Below are 25,237 nucleotides of genomic sequence, written 5' to 3'. Positions count from 1 at the left end.
GGCTATTAGCCAGCTGGGTAGAGATGTTGTCCCTAGCCTCTGATTGTCAGAAGCTGGGAATGGATGACAGGGGAGGGATTGCTTGGTGGTTACCTGTTTGTTACCTCTGGGACACCTGGCACTTGCCGCTCTCAGAAGACAAGACACTGGAGATAGGTGGACATTTGATCTGACCCAGTCTGGCTGTTTTTATGTTCTTATGTTCTCCATTGCTGTCCATGAGCCAGTGTGGTTGATTCAAGCTGGGAAATCCGTGTGAGTATATGATCATGTTGTGTAAATGTGGGAGGATATTTATCTATACGTTCTAGGGACTTATCCTAGCCTCCAATGTTCCCTCTAATTTTTTCCATGTGCGGAATACATTTTGTTAGGTGTACCGAGGCATGTGTGGATGTGCACCACCAGTAGACACACTTGCTGCTGACAGTGGGCACTCTGCGAATCAGCTGGGTGGCATTTGAATTTCTCCTGGGTGGCCGCCCACGTGCTCAGCTTACAGGGAACACTGCTGACTTCTATGACTGTAATGCCTGAGCTCCCCACAAACCTGCCTGTGTATACACGGTATGTGCAGGAGGAGAAGCTTTCTTTGTATAGTCAGTCGCGGGCGCAGAAGTAGTTACTATGGTAGAGAATGGCAACGAGATTTTCTGGCAGTCATCCTTGAGCACTGTGCTGGTTGTTGTACAGTTGTTCATGAGGGCTAGGGTTGCGCACAGTAGCTGGGATTTGTTGCATACCGTAGGATCCGCACGCTGACTTGTTATTGTAGGGTTTCCTGCGTATATGTTCTCTCTCTTTTTTTTTCTTTGAATAAAAGCACAGAAGCATTTAGATTTTTTTCAGATGAGCCCTGCAGGCCCCTTGAGTGCCGAGGCTTTGGAAAATCCAGCGAGAGCGGTAGAATTCCTCCCTCGCTCGCAATGTGGTTCATTTTCAAAACCTGAGATTTGTGCCACAAAAGGCCCTTGTGAAATGTTGGCCTTTTGGGATTCTGATGCCAAACAGGAGCAGTGGGATGAGACAGTGGTCTGTGCATAGGAATTGGAGCCAGGTCCGTCTAACCCCAGCTCGGCCACTGAGTTTGCGTGACCTTTGGCAAGTCTTTTAACCTGCACATGACTCAGTTTCCCTATATTCACTGCAAAGGGCCAGGACTTGACTTCAGTGGAGATATGATGATTTGCAGTAATGCAGGCCCTGGCCCAAGGATGGTAAAACTTCTTTCCCAGGGATAATTGGGAAACCTTTGTGAAGCACAGTGGCGATGCAACGCCCCGGGGGAATGTTAAGCGTTGCTGCTGTTAAAATCGTTGTAGACTTCGTTCCTGGTTTTGTTTGAAGGCTGAGTTTAACGGTAACAATGTAAATCTTCCGGATGCCTCCTCCTTTCCTTACCCCCATCCCTTCCACTGGCAAATCTGTGGTTAATGGAAACCTAGCTTGCGGCTGTTAATGACATTTCATTATCTCTTATTTACCAAGCACCCCTGGCTGCAAGGAGCAAACATGGGACATGGGACCAGACGATTTGCTGGAACCAACCTTCAAGACTCAGTAGAATGGAAATGAAATTTTCTTGGCACATTAAAAAAAGTACAAAGATAGTAACGCACAGTACAGAACACTTCGGTAAATAACATCTCTGCTACACAAAGGGTACTTTATGTGGCGAGAAGGGCTTGATAAACTCAAGGGATTTGCTGTTTCATCATCCGCTCCCTTGGGTTTCAAGAACTCAATGAAGGCTCTTCATTCCTATTATTTTCCTGCTGCTGCTGCTTTTTTTTATCATACCCACTGGGAAACATCCCACTCAAATCCGGTCACCTACCAATGTTTCCCGTCCTCCATCATATGTTGGTTTGTTTAATGCAAGATCACTTGTGTGTGCTGCATGGACCTATTTGGTTTTGTAATGTTTCTTTTGAGTCACGGCCTACGCTGACACATGCTGGTTATTTTGTGTAGAGTCACTTGTGTGTGCTGCTATCATTGCTCATTATTTGTATTACAGGAACAAAAGTAATGGCCCCTGTGCGCTAGGTGCTGTACAAACACAGATGGCCCCTGCCCCCAAAGAGCTTACAGTCTGTGATCCGTGTGCACTGTGTTTTGTAGGAGATGCCTTGCTGTGTACACTGCTTTGTTATTGCAGCAACCTTCACTAGCACGGGGTTGCTATATTGGGAGAAAAAGAGCGTGGAATCATTTGGTGGGGTTTGGTTTTCTGGAAAATCCCCATACAAAGAAAGGCACGGGCCATGCAAACAGCTTCCCAATTGCCCCTGGTGCTGCCCTTTTACTGGCACGCTCATTTCAGAGGGCTCTTTTCTTTAAAGCCTCAGGAGTCCTCTCGGGGAGCTATCGGGCTTTTTCTTTCGATGGCGACATTACCCAAGGTTGCCATGGAAATTCAGCAGGGTCATCCTCTTCTCTGCAGAGTCCAGGGCTCCCTGTGTCGAGGAGACAGATGGAAATGGGCTTTTAAACATGTGCTCTGGGAAGAAAAGAACCAGAGAAAGAGTTCATGCCAATAGGGATTGGAGGGGTTCGTGGCTAGGAGCCATCCGCTGCCGTGCGCCCTGTCAATTGATTGATAGTTTCCAAGGCCGGCCAGCGGGGACCGACGTGATCATCTCGTTTGATCTTCTAGATCGCCCGGGCCGAATTCCCAGAGATCTGATAGTAAAACAGCTCATCTTAATTTAAATGTGGTCGGGGCGATGGAGAAGCCAGCCTGACCCTTGGCAAATTGTTAATTACTCTCCCTGTTTTTTTTTTTTCTTTTAAGTGCTTCATTTCCATCCTTGGGAAACAGGGATACTAAAACCAGGGGGGTTCCCTATGGAAATGACACAGCAGCGAGGTGCCCTGAGCTGGGGCTCAGTCTAATCGCCAGCCACTCTTTTTAGGGTTTTTATACCAGGCTCATCCCTGTAGGGTCTGGGACGTCACAGATACCAGTGACTCATGCAGATCGGAGCCGAACTAGCACGGGTCTCAGTGGGTTTTGGAGAGCTAATGACTGGAGAGCTCATGGAGGTGGGGGTGTAATAGCGTGAGCTGCCCTGGGGCGCAAGAGTAGCGGCTACGCCTGGGCCTAGATCTTGTTAGAGAATCCCCACAGTGTCCTTTAGGACATGGCTCTCTGTCCTGGTCTACAGTAGGGACCAGGTTTGCAAAGAGGTTTAGGCACAGAAGGAAGCAGCAAGGCACCGAGGCAGGCTGGCTTAAGATACACCATCCAGCTATGCAAAATGTGTAGCTGAGGTAGGCTCCCCTTAAGCGGAGCCGCCGCAGCGTCCACGCCGTGGGAGGCCGATAGGAGCACGCGCTCCCTCCGGCTTCCCTTACTCCTCGCAGAATGAGGAGCAGCAGGTGCCGGCGGGGGCTGCCTGCAGCGTTCAACTTCCGGGTCTACACTTGAGCTGCTCAATCCAGTGCTAGATGATGGACTTCCAGAGGCTGGATCTTCTCTGCAGTGTAGACGAGCCCCTAGTGAAAAGCATCTAAGCAGCTGATGTGGCTAATTCCCAGTGACGTCAATGAGATTTCTGTGCCTCACCAGCTTTTTTAGGAATCTCCCAAGGTGCCTAGTTGCATGGTTAGGTACCTAAACCCCTTGGTAAATCTGGCCCTGTGCGAAAAGACTTTCCAGTAAGCCTGCACTCTGAATCCCTCGCAGTGCCTTGAATTTACCCAGCAGCCCTGCTAGGGACTTGATGGGGTTTGAGGCACCGCCAAGTCGAGAGAGAACCAATGTGGAGTCCAGCGCCGCTGGAAAGGCTTCCTGGCTCAATGCAGATGTGCCCTGCTGACGTGAAGCCCTTTTAAAGGGCTGCTCCTTTGGTGGCACTCGGCTCATTCATGGTTGTTATTGGTTTGTATGATTGTGGTGCCCTTGACTCCCAGTCCTGGCCCGGGACGCCAGCGCGCCAGGCGCTGTACAAACGCCGAGCAAACAGGCGGTCCTTGCCCCACTCGGTTGGACTTTTTCTCTGTGATCGTAACTGATCGGCGCTCGGAGGCCCCGCTTGGCGGAGATGCATGGAGGGGGAATGTTGCGGAGTCCAACCAGAGAGGCCCGCCTCTGTCGGCCCCTGCCCCGAGCAGCGCCTCCCCTCGCAGTGATGGGGCTCGGCTGTGAGCACTAGTGCTGGGTGCCTGGCAGAGAGGCACTCCCCGCCCAAGGAAGGGGGCGCAGAAACCTGACTCCCACGCCCTGTCTCTGGCTTTGTGTATGTCCCCCCCCCCCTCCTCCTCCTGAGGCTGATGGCTTCATCGTCACAACTGGCTTCGGCAACCCCCCCCCTATGCGCTCGACAAGGAGGGGGCTTATTTCTCCCAGACCCTGTTCCTTGCTACCACTCTGCTCAGGGGTGACTCCCTCACGTTTGGGTCTCGGATCGTTCCAGGCTGATCGGCTTTTCCCTCCTCTCAACCCCCCGACTGCCCAATGACCCAGAAGCAAAGCAGTCACCCGGGCCCACAAATAGCTATTTAACCTGTTTTCATCTGGGGGTCTCTTCGGGCGTCGAGTGGCTCTTTGGAGGCTTCTTTCCCGCTAACAGGCTTAGCTTTCCCCCATTGTGCCTGTCCACTGGGCAGAAAGACAGGAATGATGCTCAACCCCCAGCCCGCTCTGACGGGGGCTTGTGGGTTTGTTTCTCTCTCCAACCCTTGGCAGACTTGGAGACGCACCCGGGCAGAGTGATGGGCAGCGCAGGCCAGGGGCTGAGCGCTCTGCCTCTCGGCCGGATCGTCCCACAGGACGCCCTGCTGCTGACCAGCCTGGAGAAGCCCCCTGCTGCACAAGACCTCGATACCCAGAGCTGGAGCTCCCTGGACAGCCCCAGCCCCCCTGCCACGCCCGAGCAGAACCTGCCCGCTTTCTACCTCCACTACGTCGACATGTTCTACTCGGAGGACACCAGCTGGGTGCCCAAGGGCCTGGGGGAGGTGCCTCAGGGCAGCGGCCAAGCTGGCAGGGGTGAAGGGCAGAAAGAGCCGGAGCAGTGCCCCATCATCGACAGCCAGGGCCTGGGGCTCAGCCCCGACATGGACTACCAGGACGGCCTCCACTTGGAGGAGCACTCGCTGGAGCAGGTGCAGAGCATGGTGGTGGGCGAGGTGCTCAAGGACATCGAGACAGCGTGCAAGCTCCTCAACATTGCGGCAGGTGGGTGCTCCCTTCTCTCTCTCCCCTTTGCTCGGCGGGGCGGGGGGAGCTCAGTGCCTTGTCGTGGGGAGAGCAGGGGCCCTGAGAACTCCCGACCGGGCGGGGGCGCTTGTCACCCCTCGCTGCCTGGTTTGGGTTTGGCTCAGCAGCAGGGGAAAGGGGCTGGGGGCTCTGTTCTGGGATGTCCATGGGGTGGCTGCAGAATTCCTGGCCCTCCACAGTTACCAGAGCTCCCCAGGGCGGGCTGTGTAGGCAGGTAGCCCCAGGGCACTGACAGCTGAACCAGAGCCCCTGGAAGGCTGAGGCAGTTTTCCTGTTGTTTCAGGGAGCTTTGAGTCAGGTCCTAATTGTCCCCTGGTCGGCTCTCTCAGCAGAGAGGCCAAACACTGACTGGGCCATGGAGGCCACGCCATGCCCCTCATGGGCATTCCTCCAGGGCAGGACGGAGTCCCATTTCCAGGGGCTGCAGATGTCAAAGGAAACCTCCCCCACACACACACACACACTGGCCTCTGTGGGCTTCGCTGTCAGGACACTTGCTCAAACAAAGCCAGCTGGGCAGACTGGCTCTGTCCTTGCAGGCCCTTGTATGGGAGAGAAAAGGGAAACAGTGAAAGCGTTCTGCGGGGTTGTGATACCATGAGGGGGCGTGCGTGAGGGGCCCCCACAGCGCGGCATCTGGCACATCTGGATCCCAGCAGTGCCTAGAGTTTTCAAAGAGGTGGGAGCTGGGGGTGGAAGAGTCTAAGGCCAGAGCAACCCCTGAAACGTAGCTTGGTCTAGCTCAGAGGTGGGCAATAATTTTTGTAGGGGGGGCACTTCACCAATTTTGGTAGTGGTTCTGCCCCCAGAAGGGGCGGGGCATGAGGCAGAAGGGGCGGTTCCTTCTAGGCACCGTGTGCAGCTGGGGAGAGGAGACTTTGCAAGCTTCCCTGAGGTGTGGGGGAGCGCACAAAATCTCTCGGCCTCTGCCCTCACCATGCCAGGGGCGTGCAGCACCCAGAGGGACCTGCCGGCTGTTTCGAACCTCTGGTGCACGCGCCCCTGGTAGGGGGAGAGGAGACTTTGCGTGCACACCACTCCCAGGTGCCGATTGGCCTGGGGGCGGGGGAGTGTGCAAAGTCTCTCGCCCCCACCCCATTCTGCCAGGGGTGCACCGTGCCTAGAGGGAACCACCAGCTCTGGTGAGGGGAGGGGACTTCACGCACTCCCCCACCTCCAAGCCCCCGACTGGCCTGAGGATGGGGGTGCGGCAGGCCGGGCTGCAGGCCAGATCAGATGGCTTGGCAGGCCAGATCCAGCCCGCCAACCATATCTCGCCCACCCCTGGCCTAGCTACAACCCTCAAGGCTATGAGAAATGTCATGCCCTGAGCACTGTCAGTAGATCAACTTAACCCCCAGTATAGGGGTGCTAGCATTCTTCTGTCGACCAATAGAAAGGTGGATTATCTACATCAGTGTTTCTCGACCAGTGGTGTGAGTGGCCTTAGGGGTACTCGAGAGGAGTCTGGACACAACTGACATTTGGAGAAAACTGAATGAATGTTTTAAATTCTACAGCGCTTTCTTGTGTTTATACTTTTTACACCCACAAATTTCATCGCCCGCCCGGCTACGATGAAGTTGTTTAAACAAATGTGTTGTAATGGTAGAAAAATAGTTTGTATTTCTGAAAACTGTAGGTACTGGGGGTACTTACGTATTTTTTTTGAAAAAGGGGTACTTTATAAAAAAAAAAGGTTGAGAAACACTGATCTACATCAACAACAAACAACCCTTTTGTCGCTGTAAGAAGTGTCGATGCTGCAGTGCTGCAGCTGTGCCGCTGTAGTAGCTACAGTGTAGACATGGCGCAACGTTGCCTACATCAGTCTTCTACTCCCCCAGCCTTCCCCTAAGACACGCCGAATATTCTGGTCTCCCCAGAGACGGGGGCAACTGGATTTATAGGGACTAACAGTTTTTCCCCATCTCCCCTGTCAATGACCGTGGGAAATATATTTCACCAGGCTGCAGGGGGAATCTCTTCCCCAAGGGAGAAAAGAGTCTCTGAAGTCTTGTGTGCTAAGCAAGTGGATGGGAGGTGGGAAAGGGAGCAGCCGGATGGGTTGTTTTTTCTTCCTGGCTAATTTCCCGCTCAGGGAAGAGCTGGTGGTGGAATGTTGAGTGTCTAGCAGCTGTCCTCTGTGGTGAGTCCGGGGGCGAGGGGGGGGGGTACAGAGCCTGCTTTTGTTGATGTCAATGATAAAACTGCCAGGATTGGGCTGCAGGGGTGTGACAGTGAAACCTTAAAGCATGTACTATGGGGGGACTGCCAGGGAATAGTGCTGAGGCAGGGAAGGATGGCCCCACCCCCGGATGTGGTTCAATTGTACCCCTCTCGAAAATCATCCGGCACGTGTCTTTAAAGCAGTGGCCGGAGAGATCAGTGGAAGTGCTTTGGACTTGCCAACGCCTGCAGCAAGGTTTCAGCCAGCTGGCCCCAGTGGGGATGGGATGGAGTGTGAACCAGAATGAGCAGTCTGATCTTAGAGGAGCCGGAGCTGGCTCCTGTCTGAGTCAATGGGCATTTTCCCACTGACTTCGGGGAGGGAGGGAGCAAGAGCAGGGCCGAACTGTGGCCGTCTTGCTGCAGTGGTAGAACGTGCCCTGAGTGCGTCCTCTCTGACCAGCCAAACCCAGCAGCGAGGTAGGGACCCTACAGGCAGCACCTCGTTGGCTCTGCTTTGGAGCGGACGGTGATGGGCGAGGGATGGCGGGGCTACAGGGGAAATGACCTTGGTGGTCATTTGCTATTTCTCGTCCACAGATCCGGCAGACTGGAGTCCAGGAAACGTCCAGAAGTGGATCTTATGGACCGAGCACCAGTACCGGCTGCCCCAGATCGGGAAATCTTTCCAGGACCTGTCCGGGAAGGATCTGTGCGCCATGTCGGAGGAGCAGTTCCGTCAGCGCTCCCTGGTGTGCGGGGATGTACTGCATGCCCACCTGGACATCTGGAAATCAGGTGCGGAGCTGGAGGAGGTGGGGCGAGCGCGGCAAAGTTCCCTTCATTCAAAAGCTTGGGGGCTGATGCTGAATGAGCCATGACCCATTGACACTTCCCCGGCCAATTGCCTCTCTTCTGTGTTACCTCTGGCCCCTGTTTGTGAATGGCGCACCCTGTAGCGGGTGGATTCTGCTCCCCTGGCATGATGCCCCTCTCTGACACTACTTGGGCTTCCCTTCCAGCTGCCTGGATGAAGGAGAAGGCTGCGCCTGGAGAAGTGCGCTACTGTGGTGAGTTCCCACTTTTGCCAAGGAGAAGTGAGGAGGACTAGGGGGTGCAGCAGGAGAGTCAGTGTATTTATGATGGTTAATTTACTAATACTGTAGCACTCAGGAGTCCCAGCTGTGTACCGGCACCTTGATGTGCTAGGTGCTGTACAGAGGAAAGAACAGCAAGATGGTCCCTATCCCAAAGAGCTGACAGTCTCAGGCTTTACAACACTCCTAGATGGCAGGACAGGGCTATTCTCCCTAGGTTACAGATGGGGAACCAAGACAGAGGGAAGTTAAGTGACTTGCCCAAGATCAGTTTGGGAAATCTGTGTCGGAGCAGGAAACTGCACCTGAGATCCCCAAGTTGCAGGCTACTTTTGGCCCCTCATGACCCTCTGTTCCCAGTTACCAGAGTCATTCACTCCTCTGGCATGTGATTCCTTCCTGCTGCAGGCAGTGACGAGAGCTGGACCGATAGTGAGGTGGACTCCTCCTGCTCAGGCCAGCCCATCCACCTGTGGCAGTTCCTCAAAGAGCTTTTGCTGAAGCCTCACCATTACGGACGGTTCATTCGCTGGCTCAATAAGGAGAAAGGTGGGGGCCACTGACTCCTGGGAGACTCAAAGCTGCTCTTCTCTCTACGGAGTAATTTCCGGGAGCCCCCGCAGGTCGTCACCCAGGCAGACACTCCCTCGCAACACCCTCTGGGCCAGATTCCACTCTCGTTAGCCGTCAAGACACAGGGCCGGACTTTCTGACCGGCTCTTTGCAGCCAGAAAATTGAGCCCAGTCGCTCCTGGGTTCCGTGGCTGTCAGAGAGATCAGAATCAGGCCCTACGCCTGGGTGTCTCCCTGTTCTCTTTCCCCAAACTCTCTCCCTTCGTGAGTTTGTGGGAACCAAAGCTCCATGTGCTCAACTCCCTTCCTGGTGGACCTTCCGGTGGGCTCCTGCTTCCTGTAGTGCCCAGATCAAAGCCCGAGCGTGCTCGACTCTGCCTGTCTTGGGCATGTCTGCCCAGTGCCTGACAGGCTCACGGTCCAGTAGACATGCAGCTGTGTAGAGTTTGTGGCCTAGGCTCTGACACCCTCCCGCCCCTAGCTTCCGAGCCAAGGCTGAACATCTTCACTGATGTTCTTAGAGCAAACTGCATGAGCCTGAGTTTGCTGAGCCGGGCTTGGACCTTGCTACCTGAGTAGGCGTACCCACAGGGTCCCTGCCCCCAGACTTTACAAGGCTGCTGACGGGTGAAAAGGGAAACAGCCACACAGAGAGTGGGAGTCGCTTGTCCACATCCCCCCAGCAGGGCAGTGACTCCGGAATCCTAGTCCTGCACTCTGCCCACTAGACTATGCTGCCTCTCCACTGCTCTAGCGCAGTGTTTCTTAAACAGTGTCCTGTAGTACACTGGTGTGCCGCGAGGCAGCCAGAGATGTGCTGCGGAGAACAACAGAGTTCAAAATGGCTGCCCTTAAAGGGACAGGTGACTTTTCCCCCCCCCCTCAAGAACTTTCCCCTGACTCTCTCTCTCTCTCTTTTTTTTTTTTTTTTTTTTTGCTCAACAAAAAGTCCTTGGTGTTCCTCATTTAAAAAAAAAAAAATATTGTTCGGTGTTGCTGCATCTTAAAAAGTTTAAGAAACACTGCTCTAGCACCTCACCCCCCATCCTATATTATTGCCTCCTTTTTCTCCCCATCTTCTGCTCTCAGGCATATTTAAGATCGAGGACTCTGCCCAGGTGGCGCGTTTATGGGGAATCCGGAAGAACCGGCCGGCCATGAACTATGACAAGCTGAGTCGCTCCATCCGGCAGTATTACAAGAAAGGGATCATCCGCAAGCCTGACATCTCCCAGCGCCTGGTCTACCAGTTTGTACACCCCGTCTGAGAAGGGGGCAGGAGCAGGCGAACTGACTGACCTGCTGGTGGGATGGGGGGTTCCCTGTAACCACAGCACCCCCCACCCTCTCCCAAACATATATCCGCCTTTGATAATAAAGATGAAGCCTCGGGTTGTGCAAGAGGCTGGAAATGCATCAGACTTGCCAGATGTGAACTTCAGAGCTTCCAGCCTCCCTCAGGCTGCAGGTGCATGTGAGGGGGGAAGAGCCCTCACCTAGCAATGGACTGCCTGTGGAATGGAGTGTATGCATTTAATTCTGGGGGTCAGTGAATTTGTGCCAACAGCCCCCTTCTCCTGCTAAAGCAGCGGTGTGAGGAGACTCTGGGAGGCACGCAAATTGGGGAGGGGTGGAGGGGACGCTGCCTGAAAGCAACGTTGAACCTGTAGCCGTGGCATCTCGCTGTTGTGCATGGAGTTAATTGCCCCACCCCCCTAGAGTTTTGAATCTTTGGCTTGAAGAGAGGCACCGAGCCAGATGCCACTCGGCGGAGGTTTATGGCCTGTGGGAGGATATATAGCAAAGCAGCTGAGTGGAGAACCCAGGAGTCCTGCCCGCAAGTCCCTTACTGTGGAAACACAGGAGTTGCCGTACCGTATCCGAGCTGGTCCCTATGTTTGACAATGGCTGGCCACACCCATTTTAGTGACTGGTGCAGATACTCCTGCAGGGATGGGCAACTTGCTCCCAGAGGGAGTTTCTTCCTGACGCCCATCAGTGAGAGGCTGGCTTGGGCCTTGGAGGTTGATAAGAGACACTCCCCGGCCCCCAACCCCACACAGCATCTAGTGAAGATCAGACTCAGCTTCTCTTTGTCGATCCTTTTTCAGTTGTCCTGAAATATCCCCTTCCTCAGCCAGTCTGGAGCCTTTCTTTAGAGGGACAACTCCCTCACCTGTCCCCTAACCTTAAAGTGGTAACCTTTTAGCGTAAGTACCTCCCTCTCTGAGCTAGACTACCAGCTGGGTGGTCCAGTCGTTAACTGGTGGTGCCACATCTTTCAGCATAGAATGATAGCCAGAAAGTGCCTGTTACTAAGGCAATTTCTCCTGCCCACCTGCCGACGCTTCCTAGGTGCACGTGGTCAGTTTAGCAACTCCCCAGCCTTGTAGGGTGGCGCATGGAAGGGCGGAGAGCAGCAGTGCTGGGGGGTAAAGGACAGTGAGAAGAAGGTGGGGCATCGCGAGGCAGGGCTGGAATTGTCCAGTAGTGTGTGATGTTGGGTAGCAGCTGGTGAACCTCTTAATCATCCTGTGTCTCTTCCTTACCAAGCAGCCGTTCTGAAGCGCCTGCCTTGCTCTCTCTGGAAGATCGCTTAGCTACGCTCGTCGTGTCCGACTGACCCTCTGACGCATGCGGCGGGCAGTTTTCCTTTTTCTGAGTGCCTGATTCTTTAGCCTTAATTTAACACCTCAGAGCTTAATTGTGTGAGTATGAACTGGGATTAATTCTCTGAGCTTCTGCTGGTTTACTCTGGATTTGCCCTGGTGTGAGATCAGAGTCAGGCACAAGTATTTTTTGGAGTCAAATTCTGCTACTCCCCACCTCTGCTCATCTCCTGTAGCCCCTGGCAAGAGCAGCACCAGTTGTAAACCGTAGAGGAACGTGGCAGATTCCGGGGGGAGGGCTCTCACTCGGGGCTTGCCTAACGGGGTCAAACCCCTGACACGCGACTCAGCTCCAAAGTGACTGAGCTAGCCAGTTTCTGGGGCACACTTGGATGGCTGTGGTGACCATTTTCGGGCATTGTGTGTGAAAGGACAAAGTCACCCATGCGCAGGATGTGAGCAAGGTACATTTGAAAGGAAAGACAATAGGATCATACACAGCAATCTCCTGCCAGGGCTCACGCTGACCCAACATTGGGACAGCCTGGTACTTGGATGCATGAGAAAGCCATCTGGCTGAGCAGCAGGGTAACACCGAAAAGCTCTTCTGGGAAGCCTGGAGTGGTAGGCTGCGTAGTACCTGGCTGTGCCTTGCTCCTCTGCACTGGCCAATCTCCTAAGCAGAAGCAGATTGCAAACCAAGTGGGACCAGTGTCTCTTGCACCTCTTCTGTGTGGCTCTTATCTCTTTGCCACTGAGGGCAAAATAAAAGCCACTAAGCAGGTTTCCCTACCTCCCCACAATGTGAGGTGTTGATGCCCCAGGTGTGCTGGTTAATTTCACAGTGACACCCCATCCTGTTGGTGAGAAATCTGCTGCCTGTCTTAGGCAAGCAAAGTAGGGAGGCGGAGGCAGACTGCTTTGGGAGCACAGAGTGCTCTAGCAGTGGTTTCTAAGGTGGGTAGAAGGTCGCACGACAGCTGGGTTGGCTCTCGGGGACCAGATGTTCAGCTTGGTTTACAGTATGGCTGTATTCTGCCTCCTTAATTCTACCGGTGATTAAGAGCGTTGGAAGTGGCTGGAGCAGAAATCCGGAGGACTGACACCATAGCCAAGGTACTAAGGAAGCAAATTTTCCTACCCCCATTTTCCAGCTTCTGTCCTGACCTGGCAGTTCTTCTAGCATTAACAGAAGAACTCACTCTCCAGCCAACCAGGGCTCAAGCTGCAGATCTTGGATTCAGATTTCAAAGTCCCCAGCCTTCACCCCCGAGATAGCCAGCACAGGGTCAGATGGGGCAGGATCCCTTTAACCTTTCTGCTCAGACTGCCAACTGCGATCCAGTGGGGATGGTGGTTCATATGGACAGAAACCCACTCAATTCACTGCCTACCTGCTACTGCGTAGGGCTTCCTTGACTGCCTTGCTATTGTACCTGTTTTTAAAGGGATTTTATTCTTGACTCCTCCGTCGTTTACTCCCCCAGGAAACAAATCAACAGACGTTCACATGATGATAAAATAGAACTTGGACAGAGGGTAGAGGGTTGTTTAACTGAACGTTTCATAACAGGCCAAGCTAACCTGGTAATGTTGATCTTTTATATTATACGTTTTTAGTTGTTTTCTTTTGGCTGAAGAGCAGCTGTGATTCAGGTTCAAATGAAGAGTTGAGACAAGGGATAAGGATAGCTGTGAAAGCCTTTGGAAGAGATGGAAAAAATATAGATATATGTGTTTTTAATTTAAAAGAGCTGCCTGTGTCAGCTGCTGCCTTTGTATTTCTTTCTCATTATTTTGTATTGTTTACATGTCAGAGTAGGAGCTAAAATGCTTTTTAGCTTCCCCACAGATGTTTCATTGCCTTGGGGGTCTGATGCCTTGTCGGAAGGGCGGATGGGAATAGCTTCGTGTCTTCTGAAAAAACAGTGAAATTTGTGCTTCCTGATTATGTATTTTGTGTAATGAAGAGGGGAAAAATTGATGTGAACCATGTGGCTAATAGACCCCCTCCCCTCAACCAAGGATCTGTCCAATAACCTCCTCTCTATTACAATGAACAACTGTTTATTCTGTTCTGGGGTTTTCTTTCAGGTTGCAGTAGAAAAGGTGTGTCCTTGTCTCTGTGGAGGAGAAAGTGTCTGCACACCTAGGAGTGTGCAGGGAACATGCACATGTGTTTGTGCTCAAGTGTGTGTGCACAAACGCGGTGGGGTAGCGGTAATAAACGCTAAGCATAGGGAACAGTGGCGGCTGTCCATCTTGATTTTTGCTACAGCAATGTCATATGAAGGAGGAACAAAGCCTCCCTTTCTGCCACCCCCAGCCTGGCAACCACTGTGCTGTCGTTAGTCCCTTCCCTAGGAACTACTCCTGGACTTGCCTCGTCCCCCCGAGTTCTCCATAACCACATGCCCTTGTGGAAAATCTTGGCCCCCTAGATCCTCCTATGCTTTCCCCCGCCCCTTCCCCTTATTGTACGAAGCTGGGTGTGAAAACGTGCACTCAAGCCTAGGTGCCCCCTTTGCACACTCAGAGCTCCTGCCCCGCGGACTATGATACCATCCCCAGAGGACCCAGTGATGCTAAGCACCCCCAATAACAATGCAAAACACGCTGTGCCTGAATAAAATAATCCTTTTGCTTTATTACTGTATTTTTAAGTATTGTCTATTTTTTCCCTTTATGGAAGAAGAGCAGCCAGATACACACTCTCCTTCTCATAGGATGTAGCTTTGCTCACAGTAACACTGTTAATTACAGCCTCAAGAGTGCCCCTCCCCCAACCGCCACGGCACTAATGGGAAACGTTAAGCAAAGATATCACCCCCATTTCTGTTGTCTCCCTCGCGATGCATCCGGAGCCATACAGACAGTTAATGGCATTATCTCAGCCTCTGGTCCCTTCCATTTGAGCCCTTGAAGTTCCCCTGGCCATAAAGGGGCAGCCTCCCATTGTAAAGCCTGATAGGAGAGATTTGCCTTCTTTTAACCCTGCTATTTTCTGCTGGTGGTTTGGTCTGGTGGGGAAAGGAGGGAGGGGAGGGGGAGCGGCGCTTGCGACATTCTTTTGCCAGGCTAAAAGCTTTGCCTTGCAGCTCTTCCCATCCCAGGACTACATGTGGAATGACTCTCCTAGGTCGGGATGTGTTTGCATGCCTGTTGCACAGCTGCTGCCAAGCCTCAGTGGTAGCCTGTGGTCAGTGGTTATGAGGCCAGCCACGGAGAAGGCAACGGATTTAGGAGCTAACACCTCTCATGGAGCAGTCAAGGGAGGGAGCAGCGGACTTGCTCCATCTGCCAGGTTAAATAGTCTTAAATGGGGCCTGAGAGTCTGGCCGACAAGTGACTCAGCTCAGCCCTACTGGATAACAGCTCAGGGAGCTATCGGACAGGGCTCCTTACACTCCAGCTGAGCACAGTCTGAATGCAGCCTGCTCAGGATCTCACAGGGCTAGGCTCTTACTTCGAGTTGCAGCCTGGTGTTTGCTTGGGGTCTTGCTTGCTCCTTAGGGAGTCTTGGCGTCTGGGGGAAACTCTCCTGCAAAGGCCCTTTACTGAGAGAAGTGGCCACCTCTGGTGGCTGCCCATTGCACTTAATCCCCACCAAGGATAGCTGACTTGGGAGGCGGGGTTACTTGTTTGTTTAAAGTGAATGGGAGCAAATTCCCCTTGGGATATGACCCTGCTGGCTTCCCTGGAGTTACGGAAGCGATTTCCCCTTTGCACCTTACGCTGTTCCGCGTGTCCCATCCCCAGCGCCCTAAAGCAGAGGTCAGTTCCCATGCCTTCCGTGCAGGACGCTGCCAGCTCACGTCGCTTTATCCGCAGTGAAAACTCTCACCCCCTGGACCTACGTGTTATTTCCTCTGTTCCACCTGGACTGGTGCCCAGAGTCACTGCGCTAGAGACGTGCTGAGCTCAGCAAAAACAAAACAAAGCCTAAGAAGCCCTCTCCTGGCAGCCCAAGCTCCTCTGACCTGGTGCTGGAGCCCGGGAGAGGACCTGCTGAACTGAACAGCAGTAGGCAAGATGGGCCCAGAGGGTCAGTTATGGGGAGTGGGTGTCCCCCGCCCGTTCAGGCTTGGGGTGAATTGGAACGAGGCTTGGGTCCTGCATGACCGCAGGCAAACTCGCAAGCCCGGTCGATCAGAGGAGAATCTGAATCTTATGAGGAGCTTGGCTTTGTCCTGACAGCAAAAATTTAGAATCCTCCCTCCCCGCCTCCAACTCCTGGCTTTGGATTGGACTTTGGAGCGAAGCCCTAGAGGCAGCATTGGGGATTGGAATCCAATCCCTCCTCTCCACCAATAAAGGAACCACCGTGGACATCGTGGCCCAGCTCCCACAAGGAAAGGGAAGAGCTGGTCTTGGCTACAAAGGGCCTGTTCCTCCTGTCTCCCATCTAACCTCAAGCCTGCACCTGCAATGGGCTTCGCCTGGTAGGAATGTGTGTTCAGAACACCCAAGTCCTGGCGGCCACAGCGTCTGAGCACCTGCACCTCCAAATGAAGCCAGCAAACGCTCAAGAGGGCTGAAAACCAGGCCTCCCCGCCCCCAACCTTCTCTGGATGAGCACAACAGGCAGGAGCGGCCTGAGACCGGCTGCGGCAGCTGGCGCCCTAGTTGGAAGGTGCGATCGGCGCCCCCGCCTGCACGGCCGTCAATGGTCATGATGTAATCACGGGGCACCCGGGTGCCCCGTGACGTCATCATCGGGCGCCCGGGCCGGCGGCAACTGCCTAGTTTGCCTAGGTTCACGGGCCGCCCCTGACAACAGGGCCTGCTCAGCCTGGGTCGCGCCTCCATCAGGTGCAGCCATAGCTCAGCGTGCAATGAGTGAGAGGCCAATGGTGGGCAACAGGAAGGCCTCAAACTTGCCGTGCAGGATGTTGGAAGCAAGCAGAGAACCAAGTTCCCCCACCCCCGCCATGCTGGGGATTCAGAAATATCCCTTCTCTTACTCCCCCACGCCCACTGCCTGCTACTAACCAAACCCAAACTTAAGGCTCCTCTTGTAACGGTGACAGCTACATCTACACCGGGAGATATTTGAGCACAAGAATCAAAGGAGGATTAAAATCCATATCACATTTACATAGCTCAGTTACTCTTTTTGTTGTATCCACAGTAATACAATCACAAGATATATATATATATATTTCTTTTAAATTACACAATCAATGTACAAAAAACAGGGGCAGTGCTGAGACGACAGCATTTCCTTTACTTTTTCGTTTTCTACTAATGGAAGAAACAGAGCTGAAGGTTGGAGAGGTCTTGTCTATATTATCCCATATGCAGCACATGTATTTGGGCGGGAAGAACACTTGTCACTGGAGTCAATAATTCATGAACTAAACAGATTGAGGAGGAGGTGGAGGGGAGGTGGATGATGAATTTGAAAACGATGGGGGTATGGCATGAAAATAAATAAAGGGATGATTGGTGGCATCCTGTGGAAAAATCGGTGGTGTGTGTGTGTGGGGGGGGTATTTTCTTACGAACTGCTCAAGGGGTGGGGGTGAGGAATGGCAGATAGCCTGTTCTCCATATGCCCCAGTGGTCCATATGGCATTTGAATCTGCTATATATAATGTTCTGTCATTTCGCTGCACCTCCAAGATCCAAGCCGGTCTCGATGGAGGCTCTTTGTGGAGGAACGTAGCTAGATGCTGAAAGGAGGCTGCTGGAAAAGGGTAAACTCAGCTGCGATGCATGAAAGGCCTGTAGGGGCATGGGAGGCTTCTACCAGCCCATATAGTTTTGTCCTGAAGAGGCGGGAGACGATGCGTCTGGCTCGGAATCTCCTGAATTGCTCTTCTTTGCATTCAGCGATGATGGAACCTGTCTACGGCATGCCCAGGGATTGGGAAAGGACAAATGTGGTGAGATAACAGGTGACCCAACTTCATCGCCGACAGGAGGAAGCAGCTGTGATAACCAGGCTTGCTTTTGCTTGCTTCTCTCCTGGGTGGGGTAATGCTGTTCCTCAGAGAAGCTGTTCCTCCCTGTGGGGATTTGCTGGTAGGCCCATGCCAGGGCTATCAAATAGCAAACACAGATGGAGCCGAGACCTAAACATCTGCACTGTTTGGATAGAGGGTTTTAGGTTCAGGTTCATCTCTAATGCAACAGGCGGTCATGACAACGTGAGCAGCTGTGTGGTTTAATCTTCTCGTCTCCTCTCCCGTGGACGAGGGTTGTTGGTGTTATCTCAGTCTGAAGGCCAAAGCCGCTGAGGAATGGCCATTCTTTTCTCTCAGGGGACTCTTGACCCTTTGAACAGCTCCTACCTGCTTGTCTCTGATCAAACCTTCAAAGGGAGATGCTCTAAGGAGGACTGTTTGCCATGGGATGCAAGGCTGCATTTGAGTAAAGCGGAAGCACGTGTCCCTTTCTTCCATGGTCCATGCTTTGCTATCATGGCGTGCGGAGGGTTAAAGAGCTGAGATGTAGCATTTGACAAAGGGATTGTTGCTTCATAGTCGTGGGATGCTGCCTTTGTGGAACTGCCCCGATGGAAGAAGCCACAGGGCTTTCCCCGAGCACAGTTACCGATAGGCGTGCTGGGCTTAGCAGGGTCAGCTCCTTCCGCAAGGGCTACAGCGCTGTACTGGACCCTTCCCTCCATGGAGCAGAGTAAAAACCAATCCCCAGCAGCTTTCATGGTCAGTGAGGAGACCCTGGTGTTTTAGCTTTGCCGTTCTCTTCCATGTGGTATTTGTTCTTCGGTTCCTACACCCCTGCCTTTAGGCTCAGAATCCATTCCACGCGCACCGATCCAGTCCCACGTTCTCCCTCCACACCCCCATGCCAGGTGTGCAAAGCTGTCCAGCTAAGTTCTTCTTAGCCTTGTTACCCCCACCTAAGGGAGGGGTCTTCTCCTGTCCAACGCCAGTGCAGGCATCGTCTATTGAACCCGTCTCGCCTGGGATTCTTCCCCCGGGGTCCTAGGCAGGGCAGTGGTGCAGAGCACCTTCCTCATTATGCACCCAGTCAGCATGGCAGGACCCTCCTCTCCATGCCTCCTGCACCACCCAGCAGGTGGCTGGGGGTAAGAACCTGCATGTGTAAAAGGAATCTCCTACATCCATTCACTTCGGGTTGGATTAAACATAAATCTGGTCTCCAGGGCAAAGAACTGGACAGTAAAGTCTGCTCCTGGCTTAGTTTGGTGGCAGAAAAATAGTTCCCATGATGGTCCCTGGTGAGACTTCTTTCCCAGGAAGGAAATCCTCATCCAGGCCCCAAGATTCATCTCTGAGTAGTCCCAGCTCCTGTTGCTGCTACGAAGAGGTTTCCAACAGCGGTGAAGAAGTGAGACAAAAACTCCAAAGACTCTAATACAAGGGGTGATGCATTTCAAGCCTGGTTCGCTCCTACCCAGAGTGCAGGCCTCCATTAGCTTTCACAGACCTACAGTGTAGCAAACATCCACAAAGAGAGAGCAGGAGTCCACGTTATTGTTCCAGGCCCATGCCTGCCTGTGCCCCAGCGAGCCCAGGTACTGTCACACACAGAGGCATTCCTGTCTCAGAATGGAGAACTTGTACAGCCTTGCTGGGAACCGGGATTGAGGAAGTGATGTCACGTCACAGAAGAGCAGTGGAACGAAGCCTTCGCAGAGTCCAGAACGACAGTGGGAGACCAGACCATGGTGATGTCTGATTGGAGGAGGAAGACCAAAAGTGGAAGGTCCTCAAAGCTCTCACTGGTGTGAGGAAATTTCCCCTTCAATTTACGGGCAGCCATTCCTGCTTGCAAGACATCACTAAGCCTTTATCCTGGCCCAACTTAAGACTCCGGGGTATCCAGAGGGAGGGGAGGTGTACATGGATGTGGTTTGGAATGAATGGGAGAAGGCAAGGAACACATAAGGAGATATTTTCCCTTTACTTTCCCCCAAGGAAGGAGAGACAATGAACAAGGAGGAAGTGGGGGGAAGTGAGTATAAAAATCTATCCATAAAAGGGGTTGAACTCCATTTCCTCCCATTTTAATTTGGTTATGTTCAAATGGGACAAATTTGACCAGTCCCAGCAGTTGACGCGCTGTGCATTTCGAAACAGTTCCAGCCAATTGGAAGGCGGCTCATGGTTACAATATCCTTAAAAACCAACCAATCAAAAGCTCCAGAAATGCTCTCATTGGTTGGGCTTTAAGATCTTGAGGTATTGGCTTTTTGCTTCAAAAAAAAAAAAAAAAAAAAAAAAGGACAGACAATGTCGACCTTTTGCTTCACATTATCTTAAAAGAAGAAGAGGAAGAAAAGCCAGTATGCAAAATACTCTTTAGAGACAGCTCTTAAAAAAATAAAAGCTTGGTTGGAAAATATGTTTGACTCTCTAATGGTGCAGCGTGAGTGACCAGACAGCAAGATGGCTGGTTGGCTGGTGTACAGAAATGAAGATGGCGGAGGGTTTATTTTCTGACCGCAATGACGAGAACACCACGAGGTTAGATAGACTCCACGTAGTTGGCTGGGTAAAGGCCAAGTTGCCCATTGTCTAGACGCCCTTTGCACCATCCTTGTTCATCTTCTTCACCTAATTTGGTTAATTCATCGCCTGAGGCAAAAAGCAGAAATAAAGAATTCACTGCCAATCCATCTGTGTGCTCCTTAGCTTCAGTGCATACATCATGGGTGGTTAGAGGGGACTAAACCTTGCATTTCCAGTACGGTACTCTACCGCTTGAGGTGAAGCAGTAATTCCATAGGCTGATAGCAGTCGAAGGTATTTATCTAGCTACAGGAAGGGGACATGTAACACAGACTGAAAAAGTAGATTCTGTGGATATGTGTTATGTCCCAACTTCCATTCTATACACCCTAGTTAGCGCGTAACTTTCCCAAAGTGATTCCCATTGACATGTTCCAGGATCAGGCTCAGGCCATGTGTGAGGGGTGTTTGGAAAGTTGGAGCAAAACCGGTCACGCATAGTAAATGTTGAGTAAGAGGGGCAAAAAACTTCCTCTCCTTCCCTTATCTTCAAGGTAAATATTTGTGGGCTTGGATAATTCAGAGAGGGAGCACTGAGTTTACTCAAACTTTCAAAAAAACTCAAACAAACCTCTCAGCAAGCCCCCGCCTCTCAAAGTGCCAGCTCCCCTCATGGCCCCCATGGCAGACTGCTAGTGCCAACTCCTGGCATGTCCTGTGCCATACCTGCTTTGAAACTCAGCTCATCCTGCTCCTGCCCATCATAGTCATAGAGAGCCCGCACGCGGGCTCCCTTCCCTGCCGTCTCCTCCTCAAAGGGGTTGGCACCGCCGTTGGCCTCGCTGGCGCTGAGGGAGTTGCCGCCCTCGTCATCCGACCACTCCGCAGCGTAGGGCTGGCTGCGTTCGTAGCTGCTCACGCTGGGAACACAAATGGGGTAGAAAGTGCCGTGAAGAGAGGCACAGACGCAGGAGGCAGGAGAGTTTGGTCCCAGCCCAAGTGTATAAATATGTTTATCTATCCTAGTATCTTCCCAAGGAACCTCCTGCATTGAGACACGACCGTGTCCCCTCTGCTGTGTCACAACACAACCTACAGGAACCAGGGATGTAAATGGCCAACCATTTAACCCCAAGCCTCACCCTTAACGAGTGAGGCTTACCAGTTCTCGTTAACCAGTAGGGGCTGGGCCTCCCACCCCAGACAGGGGACTGCTCCAGCCTTCTGGAGCTTCCCACAGGCAGAGGCTGCTCTGGCCCCTGTCTGTGGTTGGGCCTGCCTGGCCCCCCGTGGTAGGTTACACGCTGGCTCCCCGGGAGCAGAGCCGGCAGGGGCTGCCGACTGCAGAGCCCACGGTGAAGCCTCCGTGGGAGTGGGGCTGGTAGCCTTTGCCGGCCCCACTCCTGGGGACCTTTTGCTGTGCTCTAGGGATGTTAAGAAGCGTATCATTTGTCAATCGTGGAGTCAACAAAAATGTTGTCGACTCCACAATCCATCGATAAGGGTGAGCAGTGAAAACACTTAGTCCCAGCTTGCGCCGCGTCTGGAACCAACCCCGCTGCAGCTCTGCCCGGTTAGTGGATGGGGGAGCTGGGACGCAGGCAGGCTGGCTCAAGCCCGGCTCGCTCTGGGTCCCAGCATCACCCCCCGGCAGCAGCTCTGCACTGTTAGTGGACGGGGGAGCCGGCGCGAGCTAGGGGGTTGATGCTGGGACCAGCCATGCGCCGGGACTGCCAGCCTGCCTGCACGCCGGCTCCCCAGTCCACTAATAATGCAGAGCTGCAGTGGGAAACCCAAGGTTGAGCCAGCCTAACGGGTCATAGAGCCACGGGGGCGTGTGTGTGCATGTAGCCAATAACGTTAAACGATAAGCTCCCGCTTATCGGTTAATCATACTGCAGAGCCTGCAGCGCATGGAACCGCTCAGATTTTTAGCAGTTGCATTTTTAAACGACTTCTTACATCCCTACCAGGAGCTGTCCACGGTGGAACAAGGCAGCACGAGGAGGTTCTAAGCAAAGCACAGCAGCTGTTGCTGTCTGCCTCTCTCCGAAGTTCCACCCTGTCTCTGCAGCCCTCCCAGTGGACCAGTAATCGGAGGCCTCCCCTCTCCCCTCGAGCAGCCTGGGTGCTGTCACCTGCCGCGGTCTCCGGCCAGTGCTGCTGACTCGCCCACTCCAGAGGCATTGGTCAGGGTCACACCTTCGTTCTTCTTACTTTTCTCTCTCCTCGTTATCGTGTGCGTGAGGTCTGAGTTCCACTCCTGGAGACACAAAGCAACATGCCCCTGTGCTTCTGTTGGGCTCTCTTCACCCTCCTCCCTCCCTGCATATCCCTTCCCCACCCCCCTTCTATTTCCTCCCCATTTACAGCAACCACCTCCGGAGGGGGCGCGCAGGCTCCTCACCTCAAACTGAGGCCAGTTCATAGGCATGCCCGGGCCGCTGGTGCTGCGGAACCACCGGAGGTCCTCCTGCGCGTCCGCCATGCGGATGGTTTGCTCCAGCTCACGGTAGACGTTGGCGTAGCTGAGGTAGGTCACAAGCAAAGCGGGAGTGAGGAACCCCAGGGGCTCCCTGCGCTCCCTGCAGGCACTGACTGGCGGAGAAGGGGCGGTGGGCGCAGCTATGCATGGGAACTATGCCGCACTCGGGACCCACTCCTGAGAGAACTCAGAACTGGAACGTCTCCTGCTGGCCACAGGAGGGAGCCAGGCACCGGCACACATCCACCTGGCGTGGCCACTGATCCAGCCATCCCCCTGAATGGGCTAGTGCCTTGCCAGGAGGTCCCATGGCTGAAGCAACTGATCCAACCCTGAGCCCTCCATCGGCCTCCTACAGTGACTGGGTCTGAGGGGGCCTCTGAGAGCCTCTCCTAGGTACCTGAACACATCCATGGGGCCTGGCTCATGGCTAAAGGAGCAGCCCAGCTACTGGAGTCACCGGAGACCCCCATGACTCCTCTACGCGGCTGGTCTCCTCCCTCCCCAGCACCCCCCGTGCGCGTGGTTACCTGCTGCTCTCCGCCAGGTTCAGGTGCCGCTTGATGTCCAACAGCACCTCCTTCAGGAAGATGAGCCGCTTCTCCTCGAACTGCTGGCACTGCTCGAACACCTGCTCCATGCTCTCCATGTACTGCGGGGTGCACTTGTTCAGCTCCTCCAGCACCTTCTCGTACTTCTCCTGGGCCTGCGGGGGCAACCCAGGGTGGAGGTTAAAGCCCGGGGCCCTCCCAGATCACCTGGCCTGGGCCCTGCCCTCCCCTGTGCAGCTTCTGATGAACCCATCTTCATCTTCGTGAGGGCAGAGAGCCTGGACCTCCAGCAGGGACAAATCAGCACGCCCTGGCATCAATGGATTGACACCAGCTGGGGGGCTGACTCCACTGGAGTGAGGCAGGTTTATGCCAGCAGGGGAGCTGGCCGTCTCTCCCCTAGCATGCACCTGCAACTCCACCCCCTGCCCTGCTGCACCAGGCTACAGTTGTGTGGGGCTGGCCCAGGGGATGAGATCCTTGGTGGAAGGGAAGATGGGAGACACGGATATTTCACCAATGCTCCTCTTTCAAGGACAACAGAGGCCTGTAGCACCTGGAAGGCTGCTTCCCGGAGGAGACAGAGAGCGGGGTTCCAGACGGTCCCCAGGGCCCTAGGCACTTTTGCCTTCGTGGGCCCCTCCCACCCTAATAATATCAATATTAAAAATTAGTTTTGATATCACTTTAAATACGTCAACATTTCATTTTTTTTTCTGTTTGAGGCAAAATGTAATAGATTTTCGTGGGCCCTAAAAATTCATTTTTTTCCTTTTGATTTTAAAAGAAATTAGAACATTTTCGTGGGCCCCTAAAAGTATCGTGGGCCCTAGGCACTGTGCCTACTGTGCCTAATGGATAAGTCGGCCCTGACGGTCCCCACACCCAGCGTAGTGTGTTTGGTTGCTCAGGAGCCAGGTATCCACCCAGCCCTGGCAGCTGGACAAGCTGCTCTGCCCGTGTGCCTCAGCATGGCCCTGGAGGGAGCTCAGCGTGTGTCTCTGATTCCCCTCCCCCTGCCCTTTGGGGCAGCAGCTCGCACCTTTTGCACATCTTGCTTGCACTTTTCCACCTTGTCCTGGAGCTTCTTCTGCTGGTCTGCGGTAATGGACTGCTCTGTCTTGCTGTTGGCTTCCCGGGTCACTGCCAGCTTCTCCTCTTTGCACGCCAGGTGGTAGGCTTTCTTCGCCGTCTCCACCTGTGGCCGGAGGGCAGGGTCGGGGAGGGAAGTCACCCAGGACAGATGTTCACAGATGTTCTACCCATAACCCGTATCCCTTCCCCTACGCATCATCTCTGTGCTGCAACTGGGCTTCCATCCTGCCTGTGTCAGGGTCTCCCTGCCCCTGCACATGGAGATTTTGCCTCATTCCACCTTTGTCCAAGTGCAACGGGTGTTCGGACCAGAGTTCCTATGGGGTCGGTGGCAGAAGAACGGGCAGATGCTCAGTAGTGGGTGTACCTACCAAGCCTGAGTCCTGGGCCAGAATATGCTTGTGCTAGGCCCTGTACAGACACCAAACAAAGAGACGGTCCCTGATCCTGCTTCTGCTTCCTACTGTGGAAGAAAACATCCACACTACGTTCTCCCACGTTCAGCCCTTCTCTCAGGTGCCATACAAGACGTTGAATGGGAAGCTCTGTAGGCAAAATGGGCATCTGTCTGCTGCTCCTAGAGGAATGACTGGTTCTCTCAGGCATCAGCCCTGGGACCCCACTGGAGAGGGGGGACCGCCCGCCCTGCAAGCTGTGACTGGTGCCTCTGTGATAGGCATCTTTCTCCTCACTGCTTGCAAGGTCAGGGCCGGATGGAGGCATGGGTGAGCCGGGCAGCCGCCCAGGGCGCCAACCCACGGGGGACGCCTGATGGCGGCTGTAAGGGGTGCGCGGCGTCCCTGACAGCTGCCATCAGGAGCTGCATGCCTGGCTCCCACAGCGCCGGCCCTATGGCACCAGACAGCAGTGCCCTTGCCCCTATGGCTGCGGGGGTCCTGCACGGCCCAGCGCGTGCGCTAGCCAGGCCAGGCTGGGCAGCGCATGCACCGTGCGCCCCGGGGGCACATCCTGGGGGGGGGGGGCAAT

General features: G+C 53.7%; 2 protein-coding genes across 4 annotated transcripts in view; one reads left to right on the top strand and one right to left on the bottom strand.

Annotated features, from left to right (window-relative positions):
- SPDEF (SAM pointed domain containing ETS transcription factor) overlaps positions 1 to 14,301 on the top strand; it is a 28,956-nt gene extending 14,655 nt beyond the window's left edge. The window contains exons 2-6 of the mRNA XM_006115640.5: positions 4,694 to 5,185; positions 7,997 to 8,194; positions 8,419 to 8,466; positions 8,902 to 9,042; positions 10,156 to 14,301. Of these exons, the coding sequence (XP_006115702.3) occupies positions 4,720 to 5,185; positions 7,997 to 8,194; positions 8,419 to 8,466; positions 8,902 to 9,042; positions 10,156 to 10,334 (1,032 nt within the window). The 5' untranslated portion in view covers positions 4,694 to 4,719 and the 3' untranslated portion in view covers positions 10,335 to 14,301. The remainder of the gene's footprint in view (positions 1 to 4,693; positions 5,186 to 7,996; positions 8,195 to 8,418; positions 8,467 to 8,901; positions 9,043 to 10,155) is intronic.
- Positions 2,000 to 25,237, bottom strand: part of PACSIN1 (protein kinase C and casein kinase substrate in neurons 1) — a 74,133-nt gene continuing 50,895 nt past the window's right edge. For 2 of the 3 annotated variants that reach the window (XM_025181009.3, XM_075909909.2), the window contains exons 5-10: positions 24,198 to 24,353; positions 23,135 to 23,310; positions 22,527 to 22,647; positions 22,258 to 22,382; positions 20,846 to 21,039; positions 14,298 to 20,245 (exon numbers count right to left, since the gene is read on the bottom strand). In XM_025181009.3, the coding sequence (XP_025036794.3) occupies positions 20,136 to 20,245; positions 20,846 to 21,039; positions 22,258 to 22,382; positions 22,527 to 22,647; positions 23,135 to 23,310; positions 24,198 to 24,353 (882 nt within the window). In that variant the 3' untranslated portion in view covers positions 14,298 to 20,135. Of the gene's footprint in view, positions 2,460 to 14,297; positions 20,246 to 20,845; positions 21,040 to 22,257; positions 22,383 to 22,526; positions 22,648 to 23,134; positions 23,311 to 24,197; positions 24,354 to 25,237 lie in introns of those variants that run through there. The other variant, XM_075909910.2, reaches the window with a different exon arrangement.

The sequence above is a fragment of the Pelodiscus sinensis genome, chromosome 27, assembly GCF_052426305.1.
Source record: "Pelodiscus sinensis isolate ZL-2025 chromosome 27, ASM5242630v1, whole genome shotgun sequence".
NCBI classification, from domain to species: Eukaryota; Metazoa; Chordata; order Testudines; family Trionychidae; genus Pelodiscus; species Pelodiscus sinensis.
This window is presented reverse-complemented; position numbering and strand designations above follow the sequence as displayed.